Source organism: Chaetura pelagica, unplaced genomic scaffold, assembly GCF_000747805.2.
Source record: "Chaetura pelagica isolate M959 unplaced genomic scaffold, ChaPel_1.0 scaffold347, whole genome shotgun sequence".
NCBI classification, from domain to species: Eukaryota; Metazoa; Chordata; class Aves; order Apodiformes; family Apodidae; genus Chaetura; species Chaetura pelagica.
In genome coordinates, this window is record NW_009954096.1 from 793975 (window position 1) to 810320 (window position 16346).

A 16346-nucleotide genomic window follows, 5' to 3' on the forward strand; every position below is an offset into this window, starting at 1 on the left:
CTGGCTGTTTGCACCTCGAGGCTAATAGGTCTGTGCTTCAGGGAGGTGCTGGAGAGGTTGGGGACCTTGTCTGGAACAGGACATATCCTGATGCAGTTTCCTGCTCTACAATGTGATCTGTGTGACCTTGGGACCTTCTAGTCTGGTCTGGTCTTTCTCCTCCTCCCTTCCACCACCACCCTTGTTTAAATGGGAATACTGGTGTTTCCTTATTTCCCAGCATTTCGGGCAGATCTTTTCCCAGCTGAGCAGTTCAACGCTTTTTTGGCATAGCTCTCCAACCCAACAGGCTGAAAACATATTGATGCTCCTCATGAAAAGCAGCAGGCCAAACAGCTGAACCCGTGCACCTTTGCATTGATCTCTCCCTCATTGTGTGGCAATTTGCTTATCTCCAGCCAGCTACGTGCAAAGCACCCAGCAAACAGCTCTGCATCCGCTCGGATCCTGAAAGTTTGCCATTCCAATGGACAGCATCAAATTAAGGAAACAGACTGGAGGCCAAGCAGAGCTGCAGTTGCCAATATGCTTTTTATTTTAAATGAGTGGATCCAGCCAGCTCAAAGGACGCATTTCTGGTACAGCAGTTAAAATAATTAACCTGCTGACAGTAACGGATTCAATGAGTCTTGCTTGGGGGGCAGGGAGGGAAAGCTCAGAAAATGGGCATCTGTTGTGCTGTAGGGTGGAAAAAACTTAGGTTCTCTTGCAAGTCTTTGCACTCTTTTTAAACAGTTCATCTCTCTGGGAAAGCAAAGAAAGGGAGCAGCTTTGGGCAGCTGGAAGTAACGCCTGGCAGCATCCAGCCCGAGGACTCTGCTGCTTCTTAGAGGTGAAAGGAGAAGCCTCCCCTGTGCTGGCAAATCCAGGCTGGTTCAATCTGAAAGCACCAAGCTTGCAAACCATAAAAGCAATTCCTGGAGTAGATTTACCTTCACTTAAATCCAACACCTTCCCTGGAAACTTAAATTGAACATGTCCTAGCAAGCATGTCTGAAGGGGCATTATTTGTGTTGGAGAGGGGGTGACAGAGGACAGGGAGAGGCAGGCCAGTGTGAGTGATGACTCTGGGTCATGTCTGCGCCTCTGCATCAAGCAGCACTGAATTATTTGGTTGTGTTCATGAAGAAGCTGTTCATCTGCTTTGTTATGAATCATGAGAATTAACTCAGATCAATCACATATGCTCACTGCTACTTTTCACAGTTATGTAGAAGAGCCTGGAAGCTGCCCAAAGGAGGGTGGTTGTTTGGGTGTCTCTAGCAGCTGCTGCATATGATCATGGAATGGTTTGTGTTGGAAGGGACCTTCAAGATCATCTAGTTCCAGCCCCCCTGCATGGGCAGGGACACCTCCCACCAGCCCAGGTTGCTCCAGGTCCCATCCACCCTGCCCTTCAACACTGCCAGGGATGGGGCAGCCACAGCTTCTCTAGGGAAACCCATTCATGTGTCTCAACACTCTAAGAGTAAAGTATTTCTTCCTAATGTCTAACCTAAATCCTCCCCTGTTCCACTTTAAATCCATTACACCCTCATTCTACCACTCCTAGCCTTTATAACAAACATTGTGTCCACCAATAATTTTAAATTGAACCTCAATGAAGAGAAGTGTTTGGTGACTCTGGGTACCAGAGAAGCCAGTAGGTGAGTGTTGAGTGTAGCTAAGGCAGGGGGGTAAAAACTTTGCATCAAAAGGAGTTCTAAATGAGCTATGACTCTGCAGAACTTTACCTTGGCAAGTCTGACCAAGGTGGTACAAGCAGGTGAGCAGGTCAGGATTTGCAGAGCTTGGGTCTGGTTGATTTGTGCAGGGATGAGGAGCTCGATCTCCTTTACTGTTGCCTTTGTATGTTATTTCTGAGGTGTTTGGAGCCAGAAGGAAAGTGAACTTGGACACCCTTGAAGTTGGACCCTCAAAAATCAGGCCTGTGGCTCACAGAAAAGTTAACGTTGGCAAATAGACACTTGTTCTCATATACTTGGGACTTTCCTGTCCCTTCCAGGCATTTGGTGAAGATGGACACAGCTGCTTGTGTGTGTGTGTGTGTTCAGCTGCTGGTTTCTTGTGCTTTCCTCTGTGCCTGTAGTTACTTCAGCTGAGAGATCTAACTCTCTACTTGTGTTGCCAGGACTGCCCCAGAGAGGCCAACTGAATTGAGTTTTGATGCCTGGTAAATAGGAAGCTGATGAAGCAGTTGTGCATAATAATCTCAATCTTCCAGAAAAGACTTCAAGACATTTCTCCCTGCAGGACCCTTGACTACAGTGTCTTTCTACCCCCTTAGCAGTAATGCTGAGATGCTGTAGGATAGCAAAGACTGTTTAGTGTTAGCAGCCTTACCAGGGATAAAATGCATTCTCAGCATGATTCAGCTTTGGATCCAGTCCTGGGAATTTGATTAAGACTGATCAGTTCTTCTGGTCAGGCCCTGTATGTTGATGCCTTCAGGGGATCCTGATGGTGTTGATGCATTCATCTGCAACAATTTCCACATGTGTTTTTCTCCATTTGAGGTCTTAGAAGCCAGGCAGTTTGCTCTTAACATGGAGCTCAGGGGGGTAAATCAGCGGTTTTACCTTTCAGAAGTGAAAGAAAATAGTTTTATGTGAGTTTTCATGTTTGTTTGGTTTTTTTCCCTGCTCAGAAAAGCACCAAGACAGCCACAGAAGTGGGCAGGACCTTTGCCACAATGTTTTCGGACATAAACTTTCGGCAGAAGCTCCTTGAAACCAAAACAGAAGAGGAGTTCAAGGAAGCCTTAGTTCACCAACGCCACTTGTTGACAGTGGTGAACCAGAGACCCTCAACCGTGAGCGATGAGCACAAGCCCAATAGTCCTAAACCACTCCAGGTAAGACAAGCCAACACCACCATGCTTCAGTGGTCTTCAGATGGATCAGTGCAAGGGGGTTTGGGTAAAGAGGTGAAGCTCTTGTGCTGCTTGCAACGTTGGGCTCTCTCCTAGCAAGCTCTCAGCACTGAGGTTTCTACCACTGGCTGCTGTGTGGATGTCCACCTTCCTCAGCTCCTGCTGGGAACCTAAAAAACCCAAACACTTCAAAGAGGCAGGTGCTGAAGGGATGCAGAGCACTAGGATGTTGAAATTGCTGCAGGACTTTGTTTCCAGATGCTTAGTCAGGGATGGGATTAATGGATCACTGTGCCTTGTCACTCCAATGTACTTAATCCTTACAATCAGAAGTCTCTGAAGGAAGCTGCTGCTTGTCTTCCCTGCAGCCAAAAGACTACTTGGCCATCCCTGCATGGTAATATCACTTAAAAGTTGCCTGTCAGTGTTTGGCCTGACTTCTCACTGTTTGATCTGTAGCTCTGTGAAACATTACTTGCTTTGTACTTTCAAGTTGGAGGGAAATGCTGTAACTCAGCTTTCTTTTCTGGAATTTCCTGTGTATTGGTCATCACTTTGCTTTTCCGTTCAGAAATCCATTCTTTAACTGGACAGCATACCTGCACAACAATCTGGGCCATCTCTAGCTTGCTGCTCCTGTCTCTGAATTACAAATAACCTTAAAGCTTTGGGTTGCTCCCAGTGCAGAAGCTGGGTGACTTATCACTTTTTTTCTTGGAAGAGACTGAAGGGGTTTTGATCTGCACATCTGGAAATAAGCAAAGCTCATGTTTTTCCTGCATAATCCCCTTGCTTATAGATAGTGCTTTGAACTTTCCTAGACCCCATACCTGCTCTGAAGTTTGCAGAACAAGTCCTGAAACCCTCTTTAAACCTAGGTCGTTCAGAGTGGTGGTATTTGGAGTAGTTGCAGTCATGTAATTTTGGTAAAAGAGGTTTAACCCTTTGCACTTGGTCTTTCTAAGGAGTTTTGGGGTGAAGTGTCTGGTTGTCTTCTGTGAAAACTAGTCCTTTTTAAATGCCTGTAGAGGAGTTTCTGCTCTGTGGTTTGGTGAGCAGGAGGGCTGGGTGCAACATAGGGTTTGTAGGTGTTGACCTTGAGGAGTGGTTCCTACCTGCCTCTGGGCAAGCAGCCTTGGCCAGGCAGGCTTTGAACAGCTCTGAGCTGGTGCTGCAGATAGTGATGCTTGTTTCTTTAGTGCTTGCTCTTGGTGTTGACCATCCTTGGTCTCTCAGGAGTCACAGCCTGTGTAGTAGTAACTCTTTCTCATGTCTTGTGGAAGAAGCTGTTCCCCACCCCACCTTAGTAGACCTTAACAGTTGGGATGGAGAGTTCTTTTCCTGGCAAACAGAGATTTGCCTGGAGAAGTGAGGTTGATTTGAGATCACAGCCTGCGTTCCTCTGTTCCTGTGAGAGTCATCTCCATCCTCCCCCTCTGCTGACCTGTGCAATAGCCTTCTGGAAAAGAAGCCTTTAAGATGAGCACAAAATAGTGTGAGACCAGGGGTGTCATTTCAACCTGTCAACCACCCCCAGTGAATTAAACACCCTAATCTGGAGTCCCTGTATTATTACAACTGAGCCCTAAGGAGGGGACAGGAAGAGAAAGTCCCCTGGTAGCATAAAAACCCACCTCCCTTTTTCCCTTGGTCCTGCACTGGTGGAGGACAAATGGGCCTCAGGTCCTCTGTGGGATTTTTGCAAGTGCTCATTTGTACCTCTGCTAAAATGCCAAAGGGGAGCTGACAGTTGCACACCATGTTGTGCCTCCAGTCAGTTTGCTTTGGCTCATCTCAGAGGATTATTTAGGCAAGGCTACATACTCAGTCACAATTAAGTCAACTTGAAATCCTCTTTGTCACTGAGGCATCTAATCATGGTTTTTGCTGATGAAGGAGCCCCTAAGGCTTGTGATGCTTTCTGGCTGTGTGGGTTTGCTGAGAGGGCTGGGCTGTGTGAACTCATCATGAGCAGGGTGGAGGACAGTGTGTGTCCCTGGTCTGTGTAGCCCCCCCAGTACTTCAGGGGAGGATTGAGAAAGGATTTGTTTTGTTGGAGCAGGTATTTTCTGTTCGATTGTGTAACTCATCGTGCTGATTTAGCCCCCAACCCAAATAACAACCGTTTATGGCAAGAGACTTGGGGGGATTTGTAAAATGGAAAGTAGAAAATTCATGAACAATGTTGAAGATCTTCTTGTGTGCTCCTTTTTGCTGATCTTTCCCCCATGATGTATTAGAAGCAACATGGGCAAAGCACTGGAAGAACCTGCAGAAAAGAATAGGAGACTGAAGGAGGATTTGCTGCTGGGTATTTGAGCTGTGGTTCCTGAAGACTGATAGACCTTGAGCTTGGTGGAGGATACAGCTCTGGGAAAGCAAGGCCTTCTGGATAAGGCCACCTAGTTGGCAGGATGTTAAATCAAAAAGTTGCCAGGGCCATGAGAGAGGTGCCACCAGGAGCAGGAGTGGAAAGGCAATGGGTCAGCCAAGCTTGACCCACCGGAGGAGAAAGAAGCAGGGAATGGCAGCCCAAGAAATTCCCAGCACCAGAGTGTTTGTGGAAGGAAATGAAAAAGGGGCAAGAATGAAGTGTTAGCATTGTCCTTCCCAGGATTTTTTAAAACCTCATGAGTTGTGAGATCAGAAGATGGCAGGAGGTAAAAGCTAGGCTGCAACATGTCTGGAGCAGAGAGAGATGGTGAAGATGCATGGTGGTTAGGTTGGGGGGTAAAAGTAAAACCCAAAAGGGCAGTAACTTCAGAGGTCACTAAGTTTGATCTCTTCTCTCCTCAGTGCAGCCTGAGTATGAGGTTAGTGGGGCAGAGAGGAAAGGAGGAGGATTAACCATCCAGAAGAAACAGCTTTCCTCCTATGTAGCCATTGATGAGATTTAACCTGACATCCCTGACCCCACCCTGGGCTAAACTTCCAGACATGCAAGAAATAAATGCCTGAAGGAATCGGGGCTGTCAGACATAACCCCTTGCCTCCCCTTCTTTCAAATTTGCCTCAATGTGCCTTGTGGGCCAAGAATCACAGAGTCATTGAGGTTGGAAAAGACCTTCAAGATCAACAGTCAGCCCTACACCCCCATGACCACTAAACCATCTCCCTCAGCACCACGTCCACCCATTTTTTTAACACCTCCAGGGATGGTGCCTCCACCACCTCCCTGGGCAGCCTGTTCCAATGCCTCACCACTCTTTCTGTGAAGAAATTGTTCCCAATATCCAATCTGAACCTCCCTGGCACGACAGGACCCCCTTTCCTCTTGTCCTATTGCTGGTCACTGGGGAGAAGAGCCCATCACGCACCTCACCACAACCTCCTTTCAGGCAGTTGTAGAGAGCAATGAGGTTTCCCCTCAGCCTCTTCTTCTCCAGGCTGAACAGCCCCAGCTCCTAAGAGGTTGGGCAGTGCTTTTCTTCACACTTACCACTGCATGAGTGCCCCTGCTGTCCCCACCCCACTCTCAGCCCCAGGCCAGCAGCAAGTGTGTGGCTTCTTCCCTGGGAGATGAGATACCCTGAGCATCATTCTCTCTATTCGCTGCAGCAAGGCAAGTAAACATATTAGTCATTAAAGCTATTGTGATTCTCTGGCTGACTCGTGCCTTCAGGAATGTGTTTCTAGGGGTGGAGGGTAGGGGGACTAAATTGCTTTTCAAGTGCATATATGGCTTTGATGTCAAAATATGGCTCCAAATATGGTTTAAGCTCATCCTTTTCTTCTGGAAATGCTTCAAATGCAGATGTTATCCTGGCATCTGTCTTTTCATCCTGGTTGTTCAGGTTAGAGAGTTGAAACTGTCCTGAAATAACACAGGTATGTTGGCAAAATGCAAAGTGAAACAGAATTTACTGCAGCGAGTGATAATGACTGGTAAAGGGGCTGGTCCTCTGTGGACTATTGTGCCTCAAACCCAAGTGTTTACTGTGTCCAGTGAATTCCTTCTACAGGAGAGTTTTCCTTGTTGTGTGTTGTTAATAGCTCTGCTCTTCCAAGCACTGCAAGGCAGGTGAGTCCCACAGGTAAAGGTAAAGCTGTGTACTCTGTTAAACAAGCACTGTAGTGTCAAGCCCTTTGTAAAGCAGTGTTTGTCTGTTTCCACATAAAACCATGTCCCTGCTGTTTTGAGATGCTCTGTTAGTGTAAATTTTGGATCTGTGATTCCCTCAGCACCACCCCCTTTACACTCCCTGGCAGTGCAAGTTGTCTCTGTGTGGATTTGCAACAAACATGGAATTGTTTAGATGAGACTGCTGGGGTAATTAGCACCCTATGAAGGTGCATTTGATTCTCAGAACGGTATGTGCTTCCTCTGAGTTGAGGATAACAGGAACAAATCTGACAGGTGCCTCATTTGCAAGTGTTACCTACTCTGATGCTTTCCATGTGCTTTCTGTAAGGATGTAGTTGTGAGAACTGGGAGGCTGGAAGTCAGTAGCAGCTGTCACATATTTCTGAACAGCTCCTTATTGCCTGTGGTGAGCATCAGATTGTATAAATTGTCATACTGCACCTTGCAGGCCCCCAAACCAGAAAGAAAAAGGAATGTTGGTGGGTTTTTGGAACCCTTTCAAAACCTTGTCACTGTCTTTTAATGGACTGAAATGACAGTTTGGTTATATGAAGTTGTTCTAGCTTGTTACTTTTGGATGGAACTTGAGGTGTAGGATGCCAAGGAAAGGTTTTTGCTGGGGATCCCTTTTCAGAAGCTTCACATGGAGTGAAGGGGAAGAGCTTTCATGGTGGCATCTAAAAGATGTTGGCTGGAAGGGTGGCAAAATCATCTGTGACCTGATGCCTTATCCCATGAGTACCCAGGCATTACTCAGCTCGCCAGGGGCTGATCCTGCTCTGGGCCAGGGTGTTTCCAGCAGGTCACTTCCACACTGTGCATCTGCAAAGCAGGGATTCAGATATGAATGGGAGGGGGGAAGAGGGAAGGAAGGGAGGAAAACAGGGTGGTCTGGGGTTTTTTTTCTCTTTCACAATGCTTTTGAAGGGTATAAATTGAAGTGTGAAGAGTTTATTTTTATTATCATTACGAAGTCCGATTTGAATGCCCTATTCAAAACCACCAGTTTTGCTCCTATCAGTATTGAATAAGGAGGTTAATCCCTTCAACAATACATGGAGCCTTTAAACTGACCCAGCACTTCCTTCCTTTCTTTAGCTGCAGGAGTTTCTCCATGTTGGCAAGGGGATTTCTGATGACATTGCACGAAGATTTCCAGTGTACGCTTTGGACTTCACTGATGGTAGGTTGGCCAATGTTTATGAAAGCCCTGGCTTGCTTTGGAATTTCTGTGATGTGATGTCCTGTTTACAGGGTGCATTGAATGTGTCCTTTTGATATGTGTCATAGCAAATTTAAGTGAATATCTTGACAAAACCTGTGCATAGGCAGCTTGGCACATGGTAGGTGAGAACCTTGCAGTGTTTCCTTAATGAAGATGCTGGCTGTAGGTAGATGAGGCTTTTAATTTTTATTAAGCAACCAGGTAATTAAATGGATTGATTCTTGTCATGTGTGGGCACAGATCAACTCACTGCAACCTAATTAGCACTGGCCTAATAAGCCCTTGCTGCTGTCTTTGCAAGCCAGCATCAAGAGCAATTAGGGGGGTGCTGTGGGAGTTGAGAATACCTGAACAAACTCTGAGCTGCAATAACTCCACTTGGTGCTCTTCAAAACAGGATGTAGCTTGTCTGCTGTAGCCAGATCACAGGAGACAGGGTTTGCACTGAGCCTCAGGCTGCAGGCTTTATATAATCTCTCACAATGGCTTTGTTGCTTTGAAGAGTCATTTTCTTCCTTTTCGCTTTCAAACTTTCACTTTCAGAGCTTGTTCAAGGCTGTGCAGAGTCTACAGGAGAAACAATGGTTACAGACCCTCAGCCTGACATCAAAACATCAAAACACCAAAACACGTTCAGTTGGTTAATATAGTGAAGTAGCAAACCCAGTGTGCATGAAATGAAGGTGTAGAGTGTAAGGAGGGAGAATTTGGGGGCTCTCTCAAACATCTTCCTGCAGCTAATCCCCCCTTAGTTCAAGCCACAGTGTCCCAGCCCTCCCTCCTGCATCTCTGCTGAGAGCCATCTCCCTTGGACTTGGCAGAAGGAAATAAGATGCTCACTTGAGCCCCCTTTTCTAGACAAATAACCCTGGTGCAAAGCCACCTGCCACAGCAGCTGGAGAGCAAGCGTGGGCAGAGTGTGGAGGAGATGCCAAGTGTCTGAGGAAGTAGTTGCTTCCCACAAAGACCCACCTTTCCTGGCTGGGAGTGCTGCACCCAGTGTGATGAGTTCAGAAGTTAGTGTTATCTACTCTGCTGGGAAGAACTAAATGGGATGAGGTGCTGGCTTAGCACTGTGCTTGGGTGCTGGTTGTTTTCTTCAGGTGCTTTGCAACTGCTTTCAGGAGGCTCAGGGTGAAAGGAGGGCAGGCTCTGTTTGAAGTCAAGCTAATGCTGTGCTCTCTGGGGACTGAGGGTACATTGGAGATGAAGGGGATCAAGAAATTACTTTTCCAGGGTAGCAGCAAGGAGTCTGGTAAAATGGATGAAAAATATTTCTTGGCATGTGCATCTTGGGCATCAGATCTGGCAGGGGACAAACTGCTGATCTGGGCACCCTCTGGAGTGGATTCAGAACAGTTCATCTCTATGGCTGTTGCTTTGTAGGGTGTTAAAGTGTGATTTTTTTTTTTCATTGTAAAGGGCTATGGAAGTGCTGCAGAAGCACCTCGTGGGGACTCATGCACATCTTGAGACAGAACAGTGTCTGCTAGGGCTGTTAGTGTCCTGAGCACAGCAGGTTCACAGCCACAAAAGCATAATATGGTGGTTCTGCAGCCAACTTTGGCCATCAGGAGAAGCTGTCATGCAATTTCTGGAGAATGGAAGAAGCAGAAATATGCCAAGTGAAACTCAAGAACTAAGGCAGCTCAAATGGGAAATACTCACCTTAGGAGCAGTTGTGCTCTTTCAAAGAGGATCTGGGGAGAGGAGGATTTTTAAAACCCCTATATATATGTGCCATTTCTTCCCAGAAACCCAAAATTAGGATGAATTCTTTTAGGATCTGTGTGGAATAAAAACCAGATGGAGCATAAAACATCTGCCATAAACCACCAAGACCTAAGGTGATCAGGAATGTGAAATTCCTGAACCCTCTCAAAGCACTAGTGCACCAGAACGTTGGGGATTTGAGCTATCCAAGTGTCTGCACTCCAGACAACCACACATGCATCATCAAAGAGTTCTGATTTTACAAGGATGCCTTTTGTGAATGGTTGGAGTCTCAAAGTCCTCAATCTGAGAAGCATCCTGGGGTTTTGGTTTAGACAGATAAACCGATTAAGGGCAGGATGATAAATAATAGGGCCAGCAAATGCTTGTCAGTTGGACTTCTGTAGGATTGGTTGTCTTCACATGCTGCTCAAAGCTGGCCATTAAATTATCCTTAGCCACCATGACTTGGGAGAGGAAAGAATGGAATCATCTTTCTATTTTTCCTCCAGATCAGACATTTGTCAACATTAGGTCTGTTTTGGATTGTAGAAGTCTTGTGCATTTTACTTTACTGAACACATAAGGATCCAAGAAGAGTTTTTCTAAGCTTTTGGTCCAGGATTGAAGTGATATGGATGGTTTGTAATAGGTGTCTTCCAGCAGGAGCATCTGAAGATGAACAGTTGGATCATGGTGGAGTAAGATCTCCTGTAGTTTTCCTTTGAAGTTAGGATTAAGACAATTTGGCATGTAGTCTCCTTTTGGTGACTACAACCTTTGTTCAAGGGATTCTGCTTTGTTTTTAAAAAGTTGGTACAGAACTTCATCCTGATCTTGTCAAATAGGCTCTAAATATATATGTGTATATCTGTATTATTACTGCTTAAAACTCAGGTGAACCAGCAAGGGAGCTTTCTTTATTTTTTTATTTTGAGATTGGTTTGAATGAAGGAAGGAATTCTGTCTGGACTCAGCTACAGGTTTCCTGAAACCCATTCAAGTTGCTGCCCTTACTCTTCAGTGTGTATTTTCTGGTACAACACAGAGGACTAAACACTTATAAATGTAGCACCTGGAGTGCCCGGGGTGAAATTTTGAGGTGCCTAAAGTTTTTATGGTGGGCTTTGATGCCATGTTCTGCCATATCCCTTCACCTCTTGAGAAGGGAGGGTTGAAGGCAAGACAGGAAACCTGAGATTTATTCTGTTTCCTCTTGTTTTCTGTGACCTGTGTCCTTGGCACATGGCCATGGTGGGTGGATAGTTTGGCTGGAGATGTGGACTCCTCTGTGTCCTTGGTCCTGCAGAGGATCCTTAACCAGCTCCCTAGAGTTAGGCAAGCACATCTGGCAGCATCCTTGGGATTTGGTGGTGGTGTTTTGCCAGGAGGGAGATCTGCAAAGCTCCTGGTAATACAGGCATGCTTAGGAGGAAACCTTCAAGGCATTGGAAAAGTGAGATTTGGAAGAAGTTTTCTCTTGCTCGTTGCCTAAGGTAGCACAGAGCTTAGACCTGCTAAAATGTTGAACTGTGGCATGTGCCAAACCTTTGACTCTTCCACCTGGTTGCACTGGCCCCTCTGGCAGGGTTGTGTTCCAAAAGGATTGCAGGCAGGCTTTTTCCCTTCAGTGCCTCTGTTGCCCTAGGTTAGATGGTTGAGGAGCTCCTGCATCACTCCACACTCCTCTGCCTCGGTGTAAATATTCAGCAGCCACTTGAAGACTTGCTGAATGCTTTGGAGCATCATGACCTGGGTTTGCAGCCAGGATGCTTTTGAAATCTTTGTGGCAGTGGTGGATGGGAATGCATTCAAGTTGCATAAAACCATCTAAAGCATCTTGTTTTGTCTGTGGATGTTTCCTTCCAAGACACTTGCACTTCCTGGGAAATGGGCTGAGAGAAAGAAGGGAAAGCTCTGAGCCCTTGATTTGTTTCTTCATACTTCACTAGTCTGAGCATATGCTTGGCTTTTCTGCTCCAAGTGAGAGTGGATTTCCTTTTCCAGCTCAGTTCTTAGTCTCTCTGTGATTTAGTCTTCACTGAACCTTAGGGAAGATTCATCTTCAGAACACTGGGCAGAGTCCAGCATCTATTGACATACGTAAAAGCCCAACCTGAGGGCACTAGCTGGAGTTTGTAATCCTTGGAGTTTTGATGCCTCAAAACTTCTGAGCAGTTATCCTTGCTGTGTGGTTTTTACCATTTAAAAGTGATTTTTAAACTATTTTTTTCCAGTCAGAGCTTTAATAGACCCATCCTGCTGCTGTGCAGCAGATCAGGATAATTAAACTTGTTTTACATTGGATATTTCAGAGAATTAGGAACATGAATAGTCAGACATTTCATAGAATATCCATCTGTCTCAATTTTGATTCACTAACTGTACAATTAGCAGCCTCAGGGAGCTCTAGTCCTGGTCTTTTGGTCATTAACTTATTAATGCAGACTCCCAAATAGAGTGAAGGCAGTTTTTTCTGAAACTCTAACTTTGCCTTTTGAAAACTACAGCATTTCAGAAATCCAAGCAAGAAAAATAGAACTGTCACATTGATGAACATAATTGCTTCCTGCGTCCATGTGTAGATGGATCTTAAATTCAAGGGATTGCTTCTGTAATAGTCAGTTACTCAAATATCCCACCTGGACTGAGAGTTGATTTGCTGCTACAAATGTGGCTTGTGCAGTTGGAATGACACATTTTTCCATGGCTTTTATGAGGCTGCTACAGATGAAAAGCCATCATTGTGCAGCCCACCTTCTTTCAGATGAAGTCATGTCAGTCCCTGGGCTGCAAATAGACCCAGAAAATGTTCAGCCAGATGTTGACTTTAAAGAGGCAAAAGGTAAATTGTGGTTGACACTGGATTTTAGTGCTTGTCTCAGGTGAAACTGCACAAAGAGGCAGTATTTGCTTGTGATTTGAACTGCAATTAAAGAGTGATTAATCATATTTGTGAAAGGGTGTGTTTCATGTGATATAGTTATTGTCTCTCTTATGAAGGGAATTTTGCTGCCCACCAGTAGGGATTCTTTGCTCCTTGTATCTCATGTGGCTCATTATGGACTAAACAAAGTCCTGCTTTCTGCTGGAAGGCTTGGGCCCAGCCATGGTGTGGCTTGAGGACCTCCACCAGCACTGAGGACTCCTCCTGCTTGGCTTTGCAAGGGCTGAACCTGAAAGGAAAAAGCCTTGCATGAGGTTTTGTGATGTTCTTCCAGGCTTCTTCCTTCCTCCCTCCTCTTCTACCTGAAATTATTTAGAAAGCAGATTCTCACTTACGTAGCTGGTCAGCAAATGAGCTTTTTTAAATATTAATTACTTCTCTGATCCTGGTTGCCTGTTGTCTTATGAATGATTTCAAAGTTGTCAGGCATTACCTCTGACCTTTCATGTTGGAAGGACTCCTTTGTCCAAAAAGCAGTACTCTGGAGTGGCATGGAGTCCTCTGAACAGGGATGGTACCATCTCTACTTACAAAACTACCCTATGGTCCACTGTTTGGCCTCCCAAATCTTTCCAGTTCTCTAAAGGTCTCAGGCACTTGAGAACATGAGGTAGGAGCCTGCAGCTATTGGACCTGATCACATGAGAGAGCTTCATCTGCACAAAGTATATTCTGGGCCCTTTGGTTGCCAGGAGTGGTCAGGAATGTGGTTTGAGGTTTCTGAATCTTCACAATAAATTGAAAGGAATCTGCCCTGAAACAGCTGGTCCTGTGACTCCCGGAAGGTCAGGCTCATATTTGCATGCTTGAGATGTCTCTTGTCAAGTTTCAGGCCCTGCCCTTTTTTGGAGGATGCTGAGCATCCAGAGTCCTATTTCTGTCTGTTTCTCTCATGTCAGCACACAGGAACCATCAGAGTGTCCTCTGTTCACGTGGCTGCTGTTCATTACACATCATCTCGGAGTTTTGTTTCTTGCATCCCCCTGTCTTTATCTCTGCACTGCAAATGGTGCAGAAAACAGATGTTAGATAAGATCCCAAAGTCATTGACTTTTTTAAAGTCTGTTGTGGCAATGTCCAGATTTTCTGTGTTGCACCAGCAGCCTCTAATGCACAGCCCTCCCTTCCTTTCTCTGATTCAACTCCTTGTCTTGGAGGCTTCCTTGGCAAGGGACTGATGCTAACAGAAGCTTGGATGGGGGCTTAGGGACAGATGTATTTGTGGCAGTTCAGTGCTCTGGAGACTTCCAGAAAGGGAAACTGGGCAAGTCCAAGCTTGTCTAAGTGTCTTGCCAGCAGTGTCATCATCAAGGATGGTGGCATGGGCAGGCTGAAGGCTGTTTCAAGACTTTCTTTGTCAAGGTCCTCTCTGGTGTGTCCTCTCTGAAGAGACTGTCCTGTGGAAAAATCTGTTCTCCTCGAGCAACACCAGCTGTTGTCACCTCTCATCCTTTCTCCTGTGTGATGTGAGCTCACTGGGGATGGACGTCAGTCTAAAAACAGGAAAGGGAAGCTACTTCAGAGGCCCTTCAATTCATATCATGACACTTTAATTCCCTTTCTGGCTGCTTTTGTTTTGGCCTGGTGTGTTTTTTCCGACGGAGATGAGAGGGGGTGAGTGGATGGAAAAGAAAGGAGCTGCTATTTCATGAAGGGCTTTTTCAAAAGCAAACCCCTTAATGTACACATTCCTGACCTCTTGTGCTATGTGGTTTTGAAGTCTGCAAGCACTAATTGCCTCAGCCTTGCATATGATTGATTCAAGCCTATAACCTCAGATTTCTGCCTGGGGAAAAATGAAGTGCCTCATGGTTTTCCTGCCCAGAGCATCATGAGTGGTGAAGACGAGTGATCATCATGAAGCTTCTTAGGGGCCTAGCCCAGGATACCTATAAAGCTGGTATTAAAAAAGACCAGGGAATAGGGGGTTTATAAACCCTAAACTTAGGGTTTCTGCTTTAATCCTCTTCCAAGCTTTTTGGGGCTGGCAAAACTGAACGAAAGGTTTCTAGTATTTCCTGTTTTGATGGTGCCAGAAATGTCTGTTGAAGGAGTCTGGTGGCATGTTGGAGCTTCTAGCTCTGGTCCCTGCTGAATAGAAGAGCATGGTTGTGCAAAAGCAAATGTTGAAGACCTACTTATCCATTTAAAGTGTGGGTTAAATTCTGCTTCTGCCTTTCAGCATTAAAAGAACTCATGGTCCATATGGCTGGTGCAAGAAGGGTTTCAGTTTCCTTCACAAGGACTTTTACCCTGTGCAGCCTGTTCTGGTGGGAGGTGTCCCTGCTCATAGCAGGGAGGTTGGAACCTGATGATCTTGGAGGTCCCTTGCAACCTTCACCATTCTATGATTCTAAGTGGGTAGAACTAACATGGCTTTTGTTATGGTTTACACTAGGTATTATTGGAAACAACAAAGCTATAGGAAAATACATCACAACTATGATCTTTCTCTATTTTGCCTGCCTCCTTCCCTCCATTGCATTTGGGTCACTCAATGATGAAAACACCCGAGGAGCTATTGGTGAGTTGGTCAGTTTTATGCATCTGTTACAAGATCCCATGCATTCAATTGAGTAGCTCTGGTCACAGGAAACTTGGAGGTTTTATTTGATGAATAGAATACCACTGAAAGCTTTTCTAGTTGTTAAATTGTTGGCTTTTTCTCAATGGACTAGGAAAATACTGACCATTACTTTCAATAGTATCATCTGACTTGGACAGATGCAGTTTTATGCTACTGTACTTTTAAGTGATGCTCACTTTAGCCATATAGTTATGTGCAGATTTTTGCTAGAACAAGCTCCTGTGCTTTGGAGCTGACTGTAATTGCTAGTATCCAAACCACTGCTATAATGGATGATGTTTTCCTCTATCTCAGTTATGGCCCTGGAGTATCTTATACTGCTGTCACAGTTCATAGGAGTCTTAGTTGAAAACTTGTCCTGAAGGCATCTGCAAACACTGGTTGTGTTTTTTGTAGCTGTTCAAATTTTAAAATGAAAACACAACTAAAAAAAAAACACAAACCCCAAAAAACAAAACCCCCACACAACTAAAAAACCAAACCCAAACTAAACAAAAAAAGAACTGCAGTCACCCAGTTTTCATAGGTCAACATCTGGAAATCTGATTACATCCTAAATTATTTGGGGTTAGACATTAGGAAGAATTCCTTTAGTGTGAGGGTGGTGAGAGCCTGGCCCAGGTTGCTCAGGGAAGCTGTGGCTGCCCCATCCCTGGCAGTGTTGAAGGGCAGGTTGGATGGGGCTTGGAGCAGCCTGGGCTGGTGGGAGGTGTCCCTGCCCATGCAGGGGGTTGGAATGACATGATCTTGAAGGTCCCTTCCAACTCAAACCAGTCTGAGATTCTATGGTTATTGGTACAGGTTTTGGTTCCACAGTGTCTCACCTCTGCACCTTTAAACATTGTTCTCACTCCGTGCCTTGATCAGAGAGGTGTTTATTAAAAACCTTGTTTGTTTTCATCCTTCCTGATTGCTCAT

At 45.4% G+C, this 16346-nt stretch overlaps 1 protein-coding gene across 1 annotated transcript in view; it reads left to right on the forward strand.

Annotated features, from left to right (window-relative positions):
• SLC4A11 (solute carrier family 4, sodium borate transporter, member 11) overlaps positions 1-16346 on the forward strand; it is a 200921-nt gene that overhangs the window by 162284 nt on the left and 22291 nt on the right. The window contains exons 8-10 of the mRNA XM_010002329.1: positions 2648-2854; positions 8055-8139; positions 15240-15365. Of these exons, the coding sequence (XP_010000631.1) occupies positions 2648-2854; positions 8055-8139; positions 15240-15365 (418 nt within the window). The remainder of the gene's footprint in view (positions 1-2647; positions 2855-8054; positions 8140-15239; positions 15366-16346) is intronic.